This window comes from Dermacentor variabilis, chromosome 6 (assembly GCF_050947875.1).
Source record: "Dermacentor variabilis isolate Ectoservices chromosome 6, ASM5094787v1, whole genome shotgun sequence".
NCBI classification, from domain to species: domain Eukaryota; kingdom Metazoa; phylum Arthropoda; class Arachnida; order Ixodida; family Ixodidae; genus Dermacentor; species Dermacentor variabilis.
Genome location: NC_134573.1, coordinates 191709760 through 191732393, shown reverse-complemented (window position 1 = coordinate 191732393; position 22634 = coordinate 191709760). Strand labels below are relative to the sequence as shown.

The 22634-nt window shown below is 47.4% G+C and overlaps 1 protein-coding gene across 2 annotated transcripts in view; it reads left to right on the top strand.

The window, feature by feature from the left end:
• CCT1 (chaperonin containing TCP1 subunit 1) overlaps positions 1 to 22634 on the top strand; it is a 77088-nt gene that overhangs the window by 19015 nt on the left and 35439 nt on the right. For both annotated transcript variants that reach the window (XM_075697223.1, XM_075697224.1), the window contains exons 6-8: positions 4220 to 4401; positions 11745 to 11871; positions 17157 to 17332. In XM_075697223.1, coding sequence (XP_075553338.1) covers positions 4220 to 4401; positions 11745 to 11871; positions 17157 to 17332 — 485 coding nt within the window. The remainder of the gene's footprint in view (positions 1 to 4219; positions 4402 to 11744; positions 11872 to 17156; positions 17333 to 22634) is intronic.

Sequence of the window (22634 nt, the reverse complement as noted above, 5' to 3'; positions counted from 1 at the left end):
CGAGAGAGTGCGATGAAAGGGGAAAAAACATGCAGTAGTTAGTTACTTCGCGCGACAAAAGTGTTATTTTCGTTTGATGCCGCCACGGCCTAGCACGACGACAGCGGCCTCAAGCTTACTGAAACTGCGTGCCAGCTTTTCAGCCAGCCCCCTCTTCTCGGCAAACACTGGCATGGCAGATGCCTCGTTGGTGTTACGTATTCTCCGTGCACGCGCGCAGTAGTGCTGCAGAAGTCCTGGGGCGCCTTTTTCATTGCTGGGTGCTGTTCTCGTCGCGACGATTGCATTCACGAGGCTGACGTAACGCGCAGCTTCTGCCACTGTCAGGCCCAAATCGCCCGTGCTATCGCTTTCCGTGCCATCTTCATCACTGTCGCTAGTTGACACTTCGGTAACAACAGAGGCAGCGATGGCGAAAAGTCAAACCTCGTAGCCGACATCTCTTCGCAGACTCAGCAGCGTGTTTGCGCGATGAAAAGTGGGAATGCTACGTTCTAACCGATGCGTACACAATAAGCTGGTACGGTTTTGCGGATACAAAACACATTGTGTTCAATGGCCGCTGAGTCGGGGATTTGACTTTACTACTTTAAAACAAAACTACTGTTTAAGCGGGTACGGTTTAACGAGGTTTTACTGTACTGCATGTTTTCTGCCCTTTCATCGCACTCTCTCTTAGTTCGGTTTTTGACAAGTAAGTGGCCGATCTCATGCTATTTTGGTTAAGCAGCACTACCGTTTAGTGCATACTTTTTCCGAGCTCCGGCCAACTATGGTTTAAAAGGTTTAACTGTATTGAAATGTCAGCCTTTAAATTGTCCAATGGCACTTTTCCCAGTTTGATCAGTTCTATAAAATGTCGCATAGTGCAGCAAGCATCTTGCTTTTCCTACATTCGCTTCAGTTCTTATATCGCTGAGCAGGTGGAGTTCCATTTGCGCTCCTGCCTCGCTGCACTGATGACCGCTGACGAAAGCTCGGTGCCGGCGACTTAAAAACACAAGCAGACATTCAGAAAGTGAAATGTTTGGACTGTCTCACCCCAAAGGCTAATTGGAAAATTAAACCTTTTGTCCTTTTTTTCTTTGAGACAAAAGGCAGATGGAACTGGCACATACAGTAGCCTTTTAATGCCATGCACAGATCCCACAGAAGATAATTTTTTTACTGAAGTTAAACGGGCTGAATTGGTCAATCACTTTCAGGGAAACACTTCGCACGATGTGGCATCTGGTGCAATGCCTCGCCAGAGCATTGGGTGTCTATCCGCTGGTTTAGCCAATCGGAATCCACTGAAAGAAAAAGACACTCTAGGAAAAACTAAAGTGCACTCTCTGCTTGCTTGGGTAAATACTCTGCATTGGATTAGTACTTCTTTCAGCAATGCCAGCCATGCATTTTATTCAAATGTAAAAATATGTACCTTATTGGATAGCAGGCTCACGCTGTAACAGCTTACTAAGGTCAGAGATTTCAGTATCAAGGAGAATAAAAGGAAGAATAAGCGAATATAATTGGCTGGTTGTGTACATTTGCATTCCCTTTAAGATGCACGAGGGGTGATCAAAAAGTTTTGCACCTCGCTTATCAGAAAAACTGCCAGACCTTGAAAAAAAATTTATTTTCAAAATATGGTAATCTCCCTTCACACTAATGCACTTCTCCCATTTTCCTGGAAGGCTTTTGGTACATTGCAAAAAGAACTTTCTTCCTGGTTGCCAAGCCACTCCTCTGTGGCAGTTTGAAGCGATTTCAAGTCGTCAAACTACGTTCCCTCGAGGCGTTTCTTCAAACTTGGAAACAAATAAAAGTCGCTCGGGGCCAGGTTGGGGCTGTAGGGTGGGTGGTCCAGCTGTTTGAAACCACACTCTTGAGTGGCAGCCTGGGCAACACGAGACCTTTGTCCGTTGTCGTGACCGTTGTCGTGCAGGAGGAGGACACCTCTCGTTACTAATCCTCGGCGTTTTTCCATCATGGCATTACGCAGTTTTCGAATAACATTGGTGTAGTATTCGCCTGTAACTGTCCTACTGTTTTCAAGATACTCAATGAGCAGGATCCCCTTTGCGTCCCAAAAAAAGTGTTGCCATCACTTTCCTCCCCGAGCGTTAGGTTTTGAATTTTTTTAGGGAAAAGCACCCCGAATGCCTCCACTGCACAGACTGCTGTTTTGTTTCTGGGTTCCACTGATACAGCCACGCCTCATCCCCAGTCACAAGGCAGGAAAGAAAATCTTCTAGGTCGCTTAAATAGAGGTGCAAAAGTTCCCTTGTTGAATGTACACTGTGGTGTCGGTCTTGTGCTGAGAGGTTCCATGGCACCCATCATGCCAAACCTTCGACGTACCCAAAACATTGTGGATGATAGTGAAAGCACTGCCTCAAGAAATGTTCAATTCTCCGGCAACTTGGGACACCTTGATTCGGCGATTATTCATGATAAGGCTCTCTGCTGAGGCTGAATGGTTCAAATCAGTTGAAGTGGTCAGCCACCCTGACCTTGGGTTGTCTTCCATGTGAATACGGCCACGTTTAAACTCCTTGAACCACCAAGTCACTGTAGCATATGAAGGACATTTACTGCCATACACATTCGCCATCCTACTGTGGATTTCCTTGGCGGAGTTTCCTTCTTTGCGAAAAAATTCGATAACACTCCGGAACTCGAGCTTGAAATCTTGGAAGGACGCCTTGTTTGACTGACTGATGCAGACCAAGTAACGAACTGGAAGGCTCGGTATTCACACCTTGCTAGGCTGCAGAGAGGATGTAAACAAAAGTAGAGAGATCACTGTCAGGTATTTGGTTATAGCCAAGTTGCAAAGCTTTTTGATCTCCCCTTGTATTTACAGCTACATTCTAGTTCATCAGTAGTACCAAGCCATTGCTAGCCCCAATTATGAGCAGTCGAGGTGTAAGCAGTGACTCGTGGTACAGTGCAGTCCACTTATAACAATATCAAGAAGATAAAAAAATCCTATCGTTATAACCGATCATCGCTATATCTGGACTGCCATTTAAAAAAAAGCTGCCAAACATACCTCCATAGCTCCGAAACCAAATTTGCCACTTACGATAAAAAAATTGATGTTGTAGAAAGCAGGCTGTGAAAAATGAAATGTTTATTTATACCTCTAAACAGCGTGCCAAGCGTAAGGCGCGCAGAAGTTTCAGGTTCACAACTTCGCTTTCAGCGGCTGCGCGAACAGTGGCGGCTATAATTTAGTGTGCATGAAATCAATTAGCGACTCTATCGACGACAGTGCACTTTGCGTGAACGTTGAGGTCTGTGTTAAGGACGGGCCACTGTCAAACCTGTCGTCGCCTCCATCGCACAACGCCGCCGTCTGTCGCAACAACCACCCCGTTGGAGAGTCTTTGCAGAATGAAGCAGCGCTATCTGCACTCGGGATCTCCTCCATCAAAGAACCATTTGTTTTATCGCCAGTAGCGACATGCTCCCAGAGCTTGATAATGTCAGCGGCTGCTACCATGTTGATTACACACATGGGGGATTTCGCCCTGGTGCACAAAGCATGCCGTTTCCGTTGATCGGCGTAGTCACTGGTTCTAGCCTTCATGGTTGTGGCAGTCGCAGTTTTCAGATTCGTCAACGGCAAGAGCTCGTACTTTAAGTCTCGCAGTATTTGCAGCTTCATCTCAAGCGACACAGCTTTTCGCTTTGTTGGTGCTGCGTACCTGCCTCTGCTTCTGGGGCACATTTCTGCACTCGCTGAGAAAGAGAAGGAAATTGCAGAAGGAGCGTGGGTGCGACCCGCTCCTCGCTGTTCTCTTTCTCTCTCTCTCTCTCTCTCTCTGGACGCTCGTCGGCGATGCGGATGCGAAGCAGCTTGCGCCATCATGTGACCTGTAGCACCGACTTTCCATGCTCTCCGTGGCTTTCGCAATCGGCGCGCTGGCAGGACGCGCTGCGCAGTAATGGCGGCAGAAACGAATTTGCGTAGGCAAACTTTTCGCCCCATCTTGGTTAAGAGGGGAACTTAGCAACGCAAATACCATGATTATTCTGCATGGAAAATGCCGCCCAAAAGGCAGCATTTCGATCGTTATATTTGATATGCAGTGAACAACATATTGTTATGTTTTTTTTTTTTTCTCATAGCCCTAACGCATAAGTTGATACTCTTAAGTCGACTCATCGCTGTGGACTGCACTGTACTTGCAGCACAGTAATGTACTTCCTTGACTATGTGTCCCAGAGATTCGGACTTCTTCGCCAACATGGTTGTCGATGCGGCCAATGCCATCAAGGTGTCCGATGGCCGAGGAGGCTTCCGCTACCCTATTAAGGCTGTCAATGTGCTTAAGGCACATGGCCGTAGTGCTCGTGAGAGCATGCTTGTTCACGGCTATGCCTTGAACTGCACCGTTGCGTCCCAAGGTATGCTTTCTGGCTATAGGTAGCTTTTACGGTTAGACCTATTGAGTGACCCCTGTTCTTGCAGTGCCTACACAGTCGAATCTCGATAATTCAAACCTGAAGGGGCCCGAAAATTTGTTCAAATTAAAGGAAGCTAATTGAATGGAGGACTTACCTGCAGTGGCGCATATGCACTGAGCTTACACATATGTGGGAATTCCAGAAGATTTATTCACATGTATTGACCAATTACAGTCAACATCCGATTTTTCGGACTCAGGGGCCGTGAGAACGTCACCGCATAACTCTGCTGTATTGGGGTGAAGCTGACTCTCGAGAACGCGCCGTACCTTCCGCGCTCCGAAACCATTGGCAAGGATTGCAAAGATGGAGTCGGTGCCATTGCTAACAGCGGCGAGTTGTTTCAATGAAAAACACGGCACCGAACAGCAACAAGCTTGGTAGCGAATGTTGAAGTAGCTAGGCCTAGCATTGCTGCGGTGTGACTACAACTGCCAGTGCATCTGCTGGTCGGAAGCACTGCCGTGTGATTTGGCGTGCTGCTGAGAATGTTGTGAGAGCGCAGTATGTTTGAATTACTGGGCGTTCTCACCCGTTGGAATACAGTTGAACCCACTTATAACAATATTTAAGTGCCACGAAAATTCCTTTGTTATAACCTATAATTGTTATAACTTATAATTGTTATAACCGGGTTGCAGGAAAAAGAATCAAAATGGGGAGTGGCATAGCTATTCAGAGAAAACTAATGTCAAGGAGGCCAGTTCTCCTCCCTACCGCCTTCCTCCATCCTGCTTCTGATTGTGTTGACTCGTTTAAAGGGCCCCTCACCAGGCCCCGTAGCGAATTTTCGTTATACGCTGGAAGTTCTGCTCTAGGGAGCGTTCTGCCGCAAAAATTTTTCGAATCGGCTCATTAATAGCCGAGATGGAAATAGTTCAGTGTTGCAAACCCATGATTTCAGGAAGCAAGCTTCACTGCAAGCATAGATGCTCTCTCCGCTTGCCCCGTTTAGCCTACGCAAACGAAATTTCTTCCTTCCATTCTCTCATACGGTCCCCGAGGATCATGTGACGCATATGTCACAACTCCGCCTTCTTTTTTTTTTACGCTTTTTTGCGGCACCGCCTACTTCTGTTGACGGCGTCACATGCGAGCTGGTGAGATTGCTGAGCACATGATATTGCGCGTTCTGCCCGACGACACCCAACTAGTGGTATAAGTCTGTGCAACACACATACTGAGGCAGACACAATAGGATCACAGAGCATGATCCCACGTTGGAACACGGTAGACAATGACATTGTTTCGGTGTCTGCGCGTGCGACTGCATGGCATAGGAACAAGCAGATGAAACTGAAGTACCGTAAAAACCAAAATATAGGTCGAACTTTTTTTCAAAAACCATTGCGAGAAGTCGACCCTCGTCTTATATTCCGGACATTGGCGGAAAAACTACGGAAGTCTTGCAGCAATGGGCGGATGAAGTAAAGAGCCGCCATCGCCATCAGCAGCAGCGTGGCATGGCGACATTATGGCATCGCCAATTTGCGTTTACATTGTCGCAAAGTTATTTTGGCTAAAGGCTGCTTTTTCACATTTTGTTACAAAATGAGCGGAAGCCGACGGCAATTCACCGTCGCCTTCAAGAACAAGGCAATTGAGTGCGCGGAAGCCCATGGCAACCTTGCGGCACAGTGCGAATTTGGAGCATCCGAAAAGAGCATTCGGGTACCAGCGGAGTCAGAAGCAGCAAACCAACAGAAAACGTCATTTCATGGGCGGACTGCAAAACTGGAAGACAAGGCTGCGGAGTTCATTCGGGAGCTGCGTGTAGGATCGCTGCCTGTGACTGCCGAATGCATCCGTTTGAAAGCGGTAGGGATAGCGCGCGCCTCTGGACTGGGCAGCGAGAAGCACTCGCCATCCGACTCTAGTTCGGATGACTCTGATCAAAGGCGTTGCTCTGATTCGGAGTAGTGCTTGCGCACTTCGTGCCTTTCTGTGTACTGTACACTCGGCCAATTTTTAACAGTATCGCGCGACCGTCCACCCGCATGTTTGTCAGCACCTTATCATCACGGCACAGAGCGGCGAAATAGCAAAATTAAGCGCATGTGTATATATGCGCATATCGCGTTTGCTTCGCCGCTCAGCGCCGTTAATAAAATGCTGACAAGCACACGGGTCGATGGTAGCGCGATACTGTTAAAAATTGGCCGGGTGCACATGCGAGCAGCGTTTAAATAAATACTGTCACTGTTGTTCATGATTCGCATTTGTTTCAAGGTAAGGGTGTCTTTCGGTACATTTTCCATTGAAAAAGATTTTTTTCATTGTTAGAATTCGTTAGTTGGGGGATCGACCTATTTTCTGGTCCGACCTATAGTCCGGTTTTTACGGTACATCTCTTGCTGCGGTGCAAAGTAAAATACAAATGTGCAGACATTCGGTTTATGTGTTCTATTATTTCTCTAAGCCTAAATTCGTATATTCTAGCAACATATTACACAAATAACAGATGTTGGCTTGTCATTCTTGGAAGTCACGTGTCACCATGAGCAGCGTCACAGTGCGAACACGTGTACGTAGGCGCACTAGCACGTGTATGTCATCCTCCAGCTTGGAGCGTGGCGGCCGCGAGGTGAAGGAAAAACAGCATTCGTTTTGAAATTTCAGATCTTTCCGTGACGCTTAGCGATGTAATACTGTGCAGGCACGATTGTTATCGAGCCAATTATGCTCAGCGCTAGTCAGCTCAAAATGGCCAGACCTAGTAAGGGGCCCTTTAACTCTGCTTCCCATGTGCTCCGATCGCGTGTTGCTCACAAGACGCGGCGATCGGCATTCAAGAATGGCACTGCTATAACTGCAAAGAGGGGTCACGGGCGGCAAGTGACATACGAGCTCCGTCGCGGCATCATTTTTGGTGGCCTCAAAAGGCGCCTTTTAAGCAATGCGGGAAGGTTGCCGCGGCAGCATCTCCACTTCAGAAATTCAAAAGGAACGCTGGGACATGATCGCTACAAGCATCTTGCCATGTACAGGCGCCCAAATCTTTAACTGGCTTGCGCGAGCGGCAACTTTTCCGTGCGTCAGCGCCGTATGACGGGGCGAGGCTAGAAACAGTCTGAGGCTAAGCGCACGGCGACAAAGCGCGCTCAGCTGGGCCCATCGTCTGCTAGGCTGTTTCCAGCCTCGCCTTGTCATATGGCGCTGACGCACAGAAAAGTCACCGCTGGCGCACGCCAGTTAAAGATTTGGGCGCCTGTACTTCCCACTGGCTTGCACGAGAAAACCGCATGTCTGTCGGCGTTGCTTGCTTTATGCGAAGCTTGCCAACATCCTTCTCCAAGGCATCCAGGTTCTCCACGTAGTGAAGCAGAAGGTCCTTCGCGAAAACAAACCCATGAGGGACTGAATCAGCTACAGGACCTCCCGCGGGGACAAATTTGAGGCAGCCTGCCCTAACGCAGCTCTACCGTCGTGGCCGCCATCCTATACGAGCATGTTCACGACGATCGCCTCATCGGACTTCGTTTCCAAATCAAGAGCAGTGTGCTTTTTCACTGGCAACGTCGTGCATTGCCAATCAGCAGGCGGATCAGCCCTCTTCCATTTCAGCAGCGAGTCCCAACGAACAAAGACAAGAGCGACTTAATCCGTTAGAATTGCGCAGAATGAGGGCCATAGAATAAAGAACCAACTGTGAGGCCCTGGCCCAGCGAGCAATTTAGGTAGGCTGCCGTTATCTGGGAGCAGCACCGGCTGCACAGTTAGCGCGGTTCACTCCTGTTTCAAAGGCTGGCATGGTGCAGAGCTATGAGCACAGCCCATTCTTGTTCAGAGGGGTGGAAGGGTGACGGGAGTCATGCGCGCAGGGGCAGTTGGGGTGGTGGGTAATCATGCAGCTGCTCGCATGTCACTTTCTTTTTTCTTTTCAAGGATTTTGCATTCCATTACCTTTCAGCAGGGACGCACAGGAGCCAGACTTCGTAATAACCGATAATGCAATGTGAGGATATTGTAGTAAGCGGATTATTGCCCCGTAGAAAACACAAAAGTTGATGGTGCAGCAGCTTTTAATTGTTTTAACCTATATATTGTTAAAACCAGTATTATTATAAGTGGGTACGACTGTACGTATAAGTTCGACGGGACGACAGCATCGATTCGAATAAACCGAAAGTTCGAATTAACGAGATTCGACTGTACAAACAAATCTGAATTGTACAATCATGCTTCATCTGAATTTCGAAAAGTCCCATCTAGAATGCAGCGAGTACAACGTTTCGGATTTTTGGTTGACTGGAACACTTGTCTGGGTTGCCGAGAATAATGCTAATTCCCGAGCCGCTGTTTCAGCCTGGGGGAACACTGACAATGGGGTGCAGTTTCGATGTTGGGGTGTGAAATCTTGCAGTCTTGCAGGATCCTGCACACATTGTGTGTGTACTCACTGAAGTGGCAGCAATACAGGTGAAGACTTGGCAAAAGATTCTCCTCAGCAGGGAAGAGAAAGGTCAAGAAAGTAATGGTGTGCGAATACTTGAATATCTACTGCAGTAAAACCACTTTAAACTGTACCCGCTTAAACTGTAGTTTCATTTTAAAAGTAGTAAAGTCAAATCACTGACTCGGTGGCCATTGAACTTAATGTGTTTTGTATCCGCATAAACCGTACCATCTTACTTCGTACGTGTTTGTCAACACAGTGTTTCCACTTTTCGTTGCGTAATCACTGCAGTAGGTCGGCCTGGCAGAATGAGCCTCAGAGATTGGAATGGCCTCCAAGCGTTAACGCAGAGGGGGATTGAAAGGGTGATGCCATATCATTTTGGCCCTGTGCCAGAGAAAGTTCTGGCTTCTGTTGTGGCATCGTGCATGCTAGGGCTCGCGTCATGCCGAGGCTCAGACAAAAACCGGGTGCCCAGCCTAGAATAAAAATTGGACATTGTTCGTGCTATCAAACATGGCACGAGGTTGGCTGGCACTCCTTTCGGCCTAGCCTGCCCATGCCTCGGTTGAATGCCTAGACCCCCTCTCTGTCTAAGGCGTCGTGCACCAGCTAAGTCAGTTTCTTGTACTTTGGCTATAGCGTCCGTATTCTTCAATATTGTTGAAAGAGAGCTTGCTTGAATTCCAAATTCTTCAGCAATGTTTTATTTTTCTTGCCAGCTTCAGCTTGGGCGATTACTCAAGCCCTCTTTCCTAATGACGAAAACTTTCGTTTCTTTGTCGGCTGCGACATGCTTCTTCCGATATGTATCACTTTGGGAGACAACGTCCAAATGGAGATGCAATTTGTTGTCAAGCATACATCACTCCCTGCCTGGTACACCAGAGCCATTCTCACGAAGCTTTATAGCGAATGAATAATTAGAAATACTATAAATGTAAAATTGTTTTGTGTATGTTGTTTGTACGGGCACTATTTCCCTAACCAATGTGATTCAAAACATTTTCTTGGAGCTCGGATGCTCCCTCGAGTGAGCAAATATGTAAGCGTTATACTTTGATCGATTTTCTGTATTCAGTTTGATACAGTGCAACCTCGTTATTGCGACCACCACATTAACGCACTTTTCAGAAATCTGCAGCTGACCTCCTTATGATTTCAATGTAAAATAATTTCAGTACTGCGAGCTTCAAAATGCTTAACTTTTCAGAATACCTATCGTTATACAATGTCTATGCCATGTTAACATCTCAGTACTGCAAACTAATATTCCGAAATCTGGGGATTCTTATACTGAACTTTTCAGAATACCTATCATTATTCAGTTTCTGTGCCATGTTAACATCATCTCAGTACTGCAAACTAATATTCCGAAATGTGGGGATTCTTAGATTTCCCTGTTTTTTTTCCGGCAGCCAAAACAGTAGGCTAGCAGAAAAGGCGTAGAAAGTGGACACTGTGGCACACGGATTTGGAAAACCTGGGACAGTGCTCAGTAAAAAAAAAAAAAAAATGTGGAGGGAATTTTTTAAAATCTATTGCGGAGGTGACAACGCATTGTGTTTTGCGTGTGCATACTCCGCCCAGGCAAGTGTTGCCTAGTAATGGAGGCACGTCTCTTTCTTCTTTCGCCCTTCTCTCTGCGCATGCCTCCTTCTGCGGCTGTGCTAGCTACATGCGCGGAAAAGTGCAACCTCCATACAAGCGCGGGTGCCACACAGTGGCACTTTGAACTTTCCAGATGGTGTCGTTTACACGGGCTTGCACTGTGGAATAGTTCATGTGTCTGGCTCGAGTAAAACATTTGCACTGTACATGGCAAGGGATGTGAAAAACAAACAAGAAACATCGCGCTTTGGAGGCGACATAAAGCTTCCTTTTTGTCAGTAGTTTTCTCAGCGTCTGCTTTGCATGCGTCACTTGTTATACGGTGCTTCAGTGGTGTGTGGCAGCGGAATCTATGGAAATTAGCAATAGTGTGTGCCGAGAACCAACAGCGACGTCTTTGTGGATAGCTCAAACGGTGACAACTTATAAACTGATGGGTTGATGGGCAGAATAGTTAATTTTGGAGCTTTGACTATAACGACCTTTCAGAATAACGAACGATTTTCAGTGGTCCCGTGTCATTCGTTATATCGAGGTATGAGTGTGCTACTATTCGGTATTCACACACCCTTACCAGAAAGCTATCAAGACTTCACCTTCACTTTAGTGCTGTGATTGTGATTTTTTATGCATCGTATGGATTTTATGTATTAGTATTTTCCTAGATATGTACCAAGCATTTCATATTGTTTAGGTTCGTCTGTATATGCTCTTTCTGGGAAGTGATGCTTAGAAATGCAGTGTCCACATATTGAAAACTGTACCTTGCGCCTGTGTAAGCCTGAAGTGGTGCGTAAGTCATCAGTGAATATAATACTAAGAAGTGTTCTGCACTAAGACAACACTACATTTAGCTTGAAGTTTAATGTGCAGGTATTTGTCAATGTGGCTTTGTCAGAATAATCAATATGCTAACCTAGCTAGTTGCTTGCACATCTGCTTCCAATGATGATTCGAGTTCTTTTAATAAATAATAAGAGCATCACATAATGCATTATTGCCTGGCAGTAATTGCAAAAATTAGTTTTTGCTGCTTCCGCCTGCTTCGAGACCAGTGTGAACACAGCCTACACCGAGTTATATAGAGTTCTACTGGACTGTGCCATTTAGTTTGGATTATCCAAAGATAAATGAGCTGTGACTTAAGCTTTTACTGTACTAAGACGCGAAAGAAATTACATCTGCAAGCTAGAATTTTTGTTTAGCTGGGAGGACAGGCCTATGGGTGGCTTCCTTTGGGCCTGTGCAGCAGTGATGGGTGCCCTTTCTATTGCAGCCATGACCAAGAAGGTTTCCAGTGCTAAGATAGCTTGCCTGGACTTCAGCTTGCAGAAGGCCAAGATGCACATGGGTGTTCAGGTGCTGGTCACTGATCCTGAGAAGCTTGAGGCCATCCGCCAGAGGTGGGTCAATGCTTTAAAGTGCACTGCATTACTGCAGTCACCCTGATGTGTGTTACCTGCACGTGACCTCTGCCTTCTTTTCTACGTGTCTGTATAATTGTTTACATTTTTTGTGAACATTTTATTTACATCGGAGGTTTTTATTGATTTCAGAGTACAGCTAATGGACCGCTTGTGAGGTCATACACGAGGGGGATAGTAAATAAAGTAGTATTATAACTACAAATAACTGCAACAACACTGGTAAAGCAAGGACAATTAGATTGAGTAGAAGAAAAAAGTAAAATACATGATACTAACACTGCATTACATCGGCAGTTATTGAGGAGTTTTACATTTTGCTTACCTTAAGGTTAGTGTACGCAAACAACTATGTGTACAAAAGAAAATGCCCTGCGCCTAATCTGCACCCAGTTTTTATGAATCCACAGAGAAATACATTGGGCACCTAAATTTACACGCGCCTGATATTGTAACAAAAAAAAGAAGTAATGCATGCCTCATTCTTTTAATCAGAAGAAGCTGAGTTTACAATCAGTGTTGCTGAGTTTACAATCAGTGGCGCCGTATACAGTGCAGTCCACTTATAATGATATCTAGAAAGACGAAAAATATGATCGTTATAACCGATTATCGCTATATCTGGACTGCAGTTATAAAAAAAAAAAAAAACGCGGAACATACCTTTGCAGCTTCGAAGTTGCTACTTGCTCTAAAGAATAGATGATGTAGAAAGTAGGCCGTGAAAAACAAACTTTATTTCTAGCGCCAATGACCGTGTCAAGGGTTAGGCGCGCCAAAATAGTCAAATCTGCACTTGCTTTTGCGGCAGCTTCAGCTTCACAACCGCGGTGTGCATGGATTCCAGCTGCTGCGCGAACACTGGCGGCAATCCTTTAGCATGCATAAAATCAATTAAGGAGTCGATCGACGACAGTGCACTTTGCCTGGACATCGAGGTCGGGGTCAAGGAGCCACTGTCAATCTTGTAACTGTCGCTGCTGCCGTCGCCACCGTTGCACAACTTTGTCGTCTGTCGAGACCGCACATCTTCGGTGATCACCTCGTCGGTGACCTCATCGCAGAACGAGGCAGCATTGTCTGCAGTCAAAAACTCCTCCTTCGACGCACCACCTCTGTCACCAGTAGGAACGAGCTCCTAGAGCTCGGTTATGTCAGCGGCTTGCACCGTGTTTGTCTCAGTGGGTTGGGGAAGTTCGTCCTACGCACAAAGCCCGCCTTTTTGAAGCAATTGGTGATGAACCACTGGTAAAGCGCCTCTTCAACATCGGTTGAAGAGGTGCTGATCGGCATGGCCGCTGATAGCTCCTGCCTTCACAATCACGGTGCTCCCGGTTTTCAAGATGGTTGATATCGTTAACTGGGTGAGTTCATACTTCTTCACAAGGGCGCTCACCTTGAAGCCGCATCGAGAGTCCTGCAAAATATCCATCTTCGTGTCAAGCGACACAGCTTTGCGCTTTGTCGGCGCCATCTTCGAACTGGGTTGAACCGTTGATTGTACGCTGCTTCGGTGGCGTCAGCCTGGTATCGCAAGAGAGAGGGACGCGGGACGGGTGCCACCGTGCCGCTTTGCTTGTAGCTTTTTTTTTTTCTTTCTCTCTCTCTTTCGGAGTGACTGTGGCCGACGCGCATGAAGCAACTAGCGCCATCTTGTGGCACGCTGTGCTTACTCAGCTATTCTCCGGTGCACGGGCGGGGCGGGACGCGCTGCGCGGTAATGGTGGCAGATAATAACTTACGGAGGTAAACATCGCCTCGTCTCGACATAGTTCGTTTCAGGGAACTAAGCAATGCAAATGTCACGATTATTTGGCACGGAAAACGCCGTCCGGACGGCAAAATTTTGATCGTTATATCCGATATGCGGTGAATAACCTATCGTTATAAATGTTGTTTTTCCCCATAGACCTAATGCATAAAATGACACTCTCATGTCAACCCATCGTTATAACCGATATATTGTTATATGGTGGTATCGTTATAAGTGGACTGCACTGTACTTATGTCATTGACCCCTCAAAGGGTTAATGACACCGCTCGCTATAAGGGCACGTCAACCCGCAAAACAGAAGTGAAATAAGGTGTATGTCACAAGTATGCCTGTGATATACACCTCTGCTTTACTTGGCAAACCAGGAACCACATCAAATTGACTCACGCAGGAAAGAAACACAGGAATGACAGTGAAGACCAAGTAAACAAGCGAAAGCGTAAAATGAATATTCCTAGTGGTGTTCTTCTAATGAGCTCTGGAGGAATTATAGTGAGATATATTCGTGGAACAATCACAGTTCTTTTGGGTCCCTTGTTTACTGCTCCACCTAGTGAAGTGCCAAAGCCCATAGAGTTTCATGCAATAATTGCTAGAGGGAACTCTGGCGGTAGTGTCTATGGGAGCTGCAATGGGAGGGTTGAGCCAGCATGGGAATTATGGGTAGTACATGAATTTGCTTAAACTTCGTTCTTACGGCTTCATATGGCTTCGTAGTTTTGTGAACTCATCATTTTCAACAATGTACTCTGCAGTAAATAATTAAATAAACATTATTAAAATTGTCCAACCGCAGGATTCGAAAACAGGACCTCTAGGTGTAGACGCCCAATATTGAAACCATTACACCACGGTCACATGCATCGACAAGTGACATATAACGCCCTTATGAATTTATAGAGTGCCTTGAGACGCTAGGCACATTTCGATTTGGCCGCTACCTGCTGTGGTTGCTTAGTGGCTATGGTGTTGGGCTGCTTGCTAAGCACGAGGTCGCAGGATCGAATCCCGGCCGCATTTCGATGGGGGCGGAACGCGAAAATGTTTGTTTACTTAGATTTAGGTGCACATTAAAGAACCCCAGGCGGTCCAAATTTTCGGAGTCCCCCACTACGGTGTGCCTGATGATCAGGTAGGGGTATTGGCTCATAAACCCCCCCCCCCTTTTTTTTTGCGACTTGCCTACCTTGACAAGCTGAACTGTTGCAATTAGCAGCGATTGTTTGTGTTGGCAGCATCTTCTGCACCTAGAAAAGTATACATTGCTCTGAAGCTTACGACAATGAACTCATCGAAAGCGTAATAAGCGAATCCACGAGCACAACGATCAGACAAATCCATGTGCTTCCCATCACTCCCATGGTGGCTCAACGATTGAAGCGCCAGGGTTCCCTTAGTACATTGTGGGAAACTCTATGACAAAATTGACTGTATTATTTGGGATGTTGCGCAATGATGCGTGGCCACGTAGAGTGCAGGATGCTGTGGTTCTAGACGTACTGTGCCCACCACAGAAGGTTAGAAAAACACCCTCATAAGCACATCAGAGAAATGCCTAGGTCGGGCGGCTTGACTGATAACGGTAGAAGCGCCATTGAAAACACACGGAATCATTCTGCATTTACATCTGTGTTTTCTCTACTTCCTCTTTAAATAAAAAGATTTTCATCCCTAATTATTTTCACAATCAATGGCTAAATTTGTTAATTTTTGCTTTTCCTTCCCATTTGGCTGTTGCCTCGGCTCTCTCCCTTAGTAGACCACTTAATTTTCAATTTCTTGCGACTCTTGTTTCCCATTGCCACTTTTGCACAAGAAGTACTCTACAATTAGGGGGAAAACCAGACGTGGTAACGGGCGACATTCATATTGCTTATGGGTTTAACGGTTATTGCTGGGTTTGATGAAAATTTTGAAATTTTTAGGGTTGATTATGAAGTGTACATTGTTGAAAAGATACCAGTGGGGCCTTTCTAGTGGCAGCACCTTCAGATTTCAAAACAAACATCGAAATAATGAGAAAGGTGAAAACATTCTGCCATTTTTTAGCAGGAAGAATATCAATCTGTTTCACTCCCTCAGTTCAGTGTCCTTTCCCTTGACCCAATCAGCGATCGCTTCTATGCCTTGGCCATAATACTGTAACAGTAGCCCAGTGTTGACCGCCGTGCCTTGCAAGGAATGGCAGTTTGCATGTGCAAAGACGCGCGACAGTGTGTGCTCACTGGGCTCACTCACATACGCCTTGACAGATTCCGCTTCGTACTTTGTTATTGACAGTGTTTCAAAACACTTCATTATCTATAAATGTAATTGTTATATTTTTATAGCTGTTAGATCAGCACAAAAAGGAAAGAAGCACTTTCTTGCGTGCTATAAATCTGCTTCACTGAGAGTTGAATGTACCGTGCTGTAGCTGCGAAGCCAGGCGTACCGATGTGGCGCAGCCCAGGCGTGCGATAACAGAGGAGCTGTTCCCCAAGATCACACCGCGTTTTGACATGTATGAGACATGCCGCACCGTCTACGCATGCGTGGGTGCGCGGATGCGAGCTTGTGTGCATTTGCAAACATACACGTGGTCTGAGCTTAAGGGTACCTCGAGCCTTGAGATTGGGCATGGCTGTTGTGGGTAGCCTAGGACTTATCATGTTCAGTCATCATGGTAGGAATTAATGTTCAATCTCGTACTCTCAGATAGTCCTTTAATTGCTTTGGGCCACATGTGGTCCTTTGCGCAGTCGAGTGCATTTGATATTCCACAACGACTCTGCAGCAATCACAAATGATATTGTGGCCCATGCCTAGACTAACCACTTCACCAATTTGTCATGAAATGCTGACAAGCTGGAAATATGGGATGCAGTTTCATCGCCACTATCTTATCACATAGCTTCCCACTCCATCTTATATGCTAAAAAGAAAGCAAAAACTCGTTCTGTTGCTCTCTTGTGAGGACAGTAGCATTGGCACCGACTCTGACAGTAGGCTGTGAACTCAATTTCGTTTTCGCATCCAATTGTAATGTGCTACGAGTAGCACAGAACATTTCGAAACATTCAGAAACATTTTGTTGAAAAAGAAGTGTGCACATCAGATTCTGGCAATTATGTAATCATTATGTGCCGTCATTTTCTCCTGACACTGTTGAGGGCAAGGCGAAAGCATTTTCAGTAGGGCTGTGCTAATACCAAATAGTAGATCTCAAATTGAATGTTGAACTGAATCAAGAAAAAAAGCAGAATGTCATATTGAATATCAATTTTTTTTTTTACCTAAAATGATAGCCCAAGCTTTTTAGCTGTGCCATCCAGAAAGACTTTTAAGCTGCATGCGCTACTTTATTCCTACTGCTAAAACATGGCACCCTCGGCTAAACAGAATGTTTGGCTGCAGTTTTGAGCTTAGTAATTAGTATAAAAATTCAGCTGTATCTCTAGAGAGAAAATGGGCATTCTCGAACAAAGCTTGTCCGTTGCGATTTTTGCAGAGAAATGGACATCACCAAAGAGCGTATCTCCAAGATCTTGGGTGCTGGTGCCAATGTGATCTTGGTCACTGGAGGTATCGATGACTTGTGCCTCAAGTACTTTGTGGAGGCTGGTGCCATGGCCGTGCGCCGCTGCAAGAAGCAGGATCTTCGACGCATTGCAAAAGCCACTGGAGGTACTGAAGTCATTTGCATGGTCTGAGTAACTTCCATTTTCTGCCTCCTGTCTTGAGCACAGGAGCAATATTTACTTGGAGTGCAGAGTGATCGGTGGTACAGTCGAACCTACTTACAACAATATGAAAGTGCCATGAAAATTCCGTTGTTATAAACGATAATTGTTATAACCGGGCTGCATGTAAAAAAGAAAATCAACATGGGGCATGGCGTAGCTGTTCTGAGAAAACTATAATAGCAGTGAGGCTAGTTCTCCTCCCCACCTCCTTTCCCCATCCGGCTTCTGATTGTGTTGACTCGTTTAACTCTGCTTCCCACACGCTCCGATCTCGTGTTGTTAACAAGCCACGGCTGTTGGCGTTCGAGAACGACACTGCTATAACTGCAAAGAGCGGTCACGGGCGGCAAGTGACATACGAGCTCCGTCGAGGCATCGCTTTGGTGGTCCCAAAAGGTACTTCTTAAACAATGTGGGAAGGTTGCCGCGGCAGCTTCTCCGCTTGAGAAATCCAAAAGAAATGCTGGAACGGGATCGCCACAAGCATCTCGCCACGTACTTCCCACTGGCTTGCACGAGAAAACTGCATGTCCGTCGGCCTTGCTTGCTTTACGCGAAGCTTGCAGGCATCCTTTTCCAAGGCATCCAGGTGCTCCACGTAGTGAAGCGGCAAGCCCCTTGCGAAAACAGTCCCATGAGGGACTGAACGATCTACAGGACTTCCCACAGGGACAATGTGAAGGGGGGATGAGGGGATCAGAACAAACTTTTTCATTTTTTAACTTAGAGTGATGAAATTTGGCATACAGGTTTGAAATAGCATCAAACAGACAGCTACAAAGTTTCACAATAATATCTTCAGTAGTTTTTATTTTATCATTATTTATATATTGCTCACATGTTGCTTGCTCGTGGAAAGCCTAGCGTGACAGCAAAATGGGTTATGGGTCTGTAAATGTTCTTAATAGTTGCTAAGAAGTATAGTCTAAGTCAAGATTCTCTTAATTTCTTTTTAAATTTCTCTGCTCTTCTTCTAAACGATATAGTATGCACCTTCTCTTTATGTTTAGAATGTATCATGCTCCAATTATTGTGTAATAAGAAATGGTGAGCCTAAATGGTAAATCTGAGACTGTCTTGACATAAGGCACACTTCAGCAATTGCAGCAAAACAAACAGGATTAAAATCCGTGCTCCCATTGCCGTGCTATGCTTTCCACGAGCGAAGTGATAAGCCCAAAACAAACTCTTGAGAAAACAAGCCTCAAAGTTCCATACTGGCACAGACTGTCTAGAATGCTCCTGCATTGTAAAATTTGGTGTCCTTGGTAGCAGGTGACTTCTTAGCCCTCTGTCCTTTCAGGAGATGGACTTTGTGTGCCTTCTTCATTCGCTGGGAATCTTTCTCGACAGCCCGCTGAAGAGAGAGGGCACCAGGGCGCAGGCCCAATGTTGTGCACAGGTCTGAATAAGCTTTCAGACTGCCCGAGTTGTACAGCCGCCCTGATTTTTAATAATATAGCGCGAGCGTCGACTGAACTGCTGGTGAGCGCCTTATAACGGCGATAAGCGTGCAACAAGGCGAGAGTTCGCGCACGAGCCTTGTTGCCTTGTTGCACTCACCTTGTTGCACGCTCTTGTTGCACGCTTATCGCCGTTATAAGGCGCTCACCAGCAGTTCAGTCGACGCTCGCGCTATATTATTAAAAATCAGGGCGGCCGTACCTTGAAATTGCCTCGTGCACTGCTGTTTCCACGGCAAACAGTGAGGCATGCTGGTCTTTTGATACTAGTGACCATATCACTGAATGGAGACTCTCAGCCGCGTTTTGAGTTTTGCCTCCTTTGCACCGGGCCAGCAACTGAGGGTCTGAGAGGCGCTGGTACACAGGCAGAAGTGCTTCAGCAACTTTAGCTGAAAGCTTGTACGTGTGAGCTGGTGCTGGCTGCCCTTCTGCCTCAGCTGATCGGTGGTTGCACCAGCTAAGGGGGCCAGGAGGACACAGCTTATGATGGGGCTCATCATCTGTTGATGTGATGTGGTTGTACGTTGCCATTACTGCCCTTTGCATTTCCTCGACTTCTGAGTGGTTCCGCAGAGCAAGGCCATAGTAGTTCGTCAGTTTTTTGATGAGCTGCTGTGTCAGGCCCCCCTTTCCACCTAGTGGCTCTCCTTTCTTTGCCTTGGCCACCAAAGAGCGAAGTGCAGCCCCCATTCGTTTTTTCACATGATTTATGCAGTCCTCTTTAGATAGCTGCACAAAACCATAAACTTCATCACATGAGTGTGAAACATGCGGCTGTCCCCATCACAAACTATGTTTGTGTAACATAAATCATTTCTGCTCAAGGAGCGCCTGAAGAGCTGTAGTGCAGCCTCAACCTCCATTCTTCCAGAATTCACATCAGTGTTTTTCTGGCACTGGTGTTGCTGCTTCCATTCAGCATAGTTGGGGTCACTTTCTGCTGGCTGTCGGCTGCACCCAAGGCAGAAGTTGGACAGAACTACGCAGTCCAACACAAGCCCTGTAGGAATTCAATTATACAGCCTACGCCGATATGGGAGCTGTGGCCGCATGTCAACCATGTGCCATCATACACTACTGTGATGTTCTTTGAAAATGTAGTCTCCATTTCAGTGTACACCTTTTTCACTGCCTCTACAGCATCTGTGAAGATGTTGTGTGCAGCCGCCGCTGCGGCAGGCTTGAAAGTCTTTTTGAGGTGCCCATCATATGTTTTGTGGTGTAACCCACGATGTGAGACATTCATGGTGGCCCAGAAGTCATTAAGAGCAGTTGGTCCTTTCCCAATGCTCTTTATTGCTTGCATAACTCTGATGTTGACCTCAAAAGCTCTAGAGCCGCTCTTCCTTTGTGAGGACCACTCAGACTGTAGGGTACTACCACAGGAAATGCATGGAAGTACCATCTTCACAGCTAGCCCCAGTTCAGTCTCGCGGTGCACTGCTAGGCCGGGCTGCTGACAAGTTGGGCAAAGCGCGGAACCAATCAGCGAGTTCAGAGCAGCAACTTGAACAAGCATAAACTCCTCTTCTGGAGGTGCGGGAATGGCATTTTCCTGTGAGCCAGTCAGCCCGAACTTGCGCTCCGTTGCTGAAACCGCGCGAAGCGATTCGCGAACTCTCGACACTTGCAGTTCTGCAGTTTCCGCGGACACAAATCGTGTTTTCAGGTGAGCTTGAATAGTGCGACGTTCACTGGGCGAACAGTCAACACTGTGATGAGCGGCAAGGTCGGCCGCCAGCGCATCCGCGGCAGCAAGCGTGCGCCCGCGTTGCAGCTCCGTCGAAGCGCCGGAACTCGTCGATGGCATGAGACTGCCTTCACTGGCGGTTGTTGGCTGCGGAGACATCTCGGCGTTGAACGACTCACCGCGGAAACGCGTCTCCAATGCTCTGCAGTCGAGCGGCGATGACCGCTGCAAGCCCACTCCGTGATCTGTGCTGGATGAACTTGCGACGGGACGCTCGCGTACGGCGAGACTCACTGGCATGTCGATTGTCACCAGTGAAGTAACACTGCGCCCGCGCTTCGACGGCGAAAGATCATGGTTCGTCTCACTATCGCTGGCTGGTGCTCAACTCGGCGCAAGATCCCGCAGCACGTTGGGCGAGAGATCGCACAGCACGTTGGGCGCGTACTCCGCCGATTCTGAACGGACGCTCGGCTCGGCCGAACCACCTGCTGACAATCGCCGCTTCTTCCTTGCTGTGACGGGCTTGCGTTTCCGCTTCCCGTAGGCATGCTTCGTCCGGTACTTCTTTTCGAACGTGCGCGGATCCATTGCACATAGTCGAAGTCCTCGAAACACAAGAGAAGGAAAGGCCAGAAAGGCTTCCCAGCAGCGGACAAAAGCAGACGCTCCTTGCGCTCCTTGCCTCAGCCGCCATTATGGCGCGGCGTCGGCCAATGAGGAGGCGCCTTGCAACGAGCCGCAGCGCAGAGCCAATCGGGGCGCAGCAGCCATTGGCTGCTCTGTGCTGCCACCCTCCTGTTTTATGCGAAGCATATTAGTGTAGGTTTCGGGCCTTCGCGCGACGCCCGGCGGTGGCCACCATTGACCCTGAAGTGGGGTCACGTGACATGACGTCACGTGATGACGTCACACAGGCTGCAGATGGGGCCTCATATCGCGCCGTCGGTCGCCTCCCGGCAGTGGCCACCATTGACTTCAAGTGACCTTCAAGTAGGTCACGTGACATGACATCACGTGATGACGTCACACTGGCTGCAGATGGGTCCTCATATCGTGCCGTCGGTCGCCTCCCGGCGGTGGCCACCATTGACCCTGAAGTGAGATCACATGATGTGACATCACGTGATGACGTCACACCGGCTGCAGATGGGGCCTCATATCGCGCCGTCGGACGTCGCCCGGCGGAGGCCTCCACGCTTCGGTTCGCGCCGTCGCGAGCGATGCGGCGGCAGCGCCACCGTCGCTGCATCACGTGATATGTGACGTCATGCCAGGGATGAAGCGGCGCACGCCCGCCGTCGCGTCAGTCTCTGTGCCCGCAACCGCGCCAGCGTCTTTGTGCCGGGCGTGTATACGGTCAAGATGCCTCCAAACGCTAAGGATACGCTAAGGTTAAGCCCAGTGGATGCTTCGCATCCACTGGGCTTAACCTTGACAAGCCTCCAATTTTTCTTTTTTTGGGCGTTTGCTGGCTGGCAGGGGAGGAAGGGAAGGGCTGGGGCAAAGAGTCAGAGTCGGGCTTTCCAACGATATCAAAATGGCGGCGCTCCGTGGCGGGAAAGCTGAGCAGTCGCGCCTTGAACTTCGCGGCTCTTTCGCGATTTCGGGCGGATGTGTGGACGCCGGCACCGACAAATATATTTATTTTCAGTGCTTAGAGTTTGTTTTTCGGTGAAATATTTCAGTACAAGATAGAAATGATGCTGTAGATTCTGAAAAGCGTACTTTTCAAAAATCGATTTTTTTTCGCGATCTGATCTCCGCTTCCCCCCTTAAACGACCTGCCCTACCACATCAGCGCTACCGTCGTGGCCATCACCGTCACTATCCGATGCAAGCACGTTCACGACGATCGCCTCATCGGTTAGAAGCACTTCGTTTCCAAATCTACAGCAGTGCACTTTCTTTTCACTGGCAATGTCGTGCATTACCGATGATCTGTGGGCAGATCAGCCATCTTCCGTTTCAGCGGCGAGTCCCAACGACCAAAGACAAGCACAAGGGACTTAATCTGTAAGCAGAATGGCACAGAATGAGGGCCATAGAATAAAGAACAAACTGTGAGGACCTGGCCTAGCGAGCAA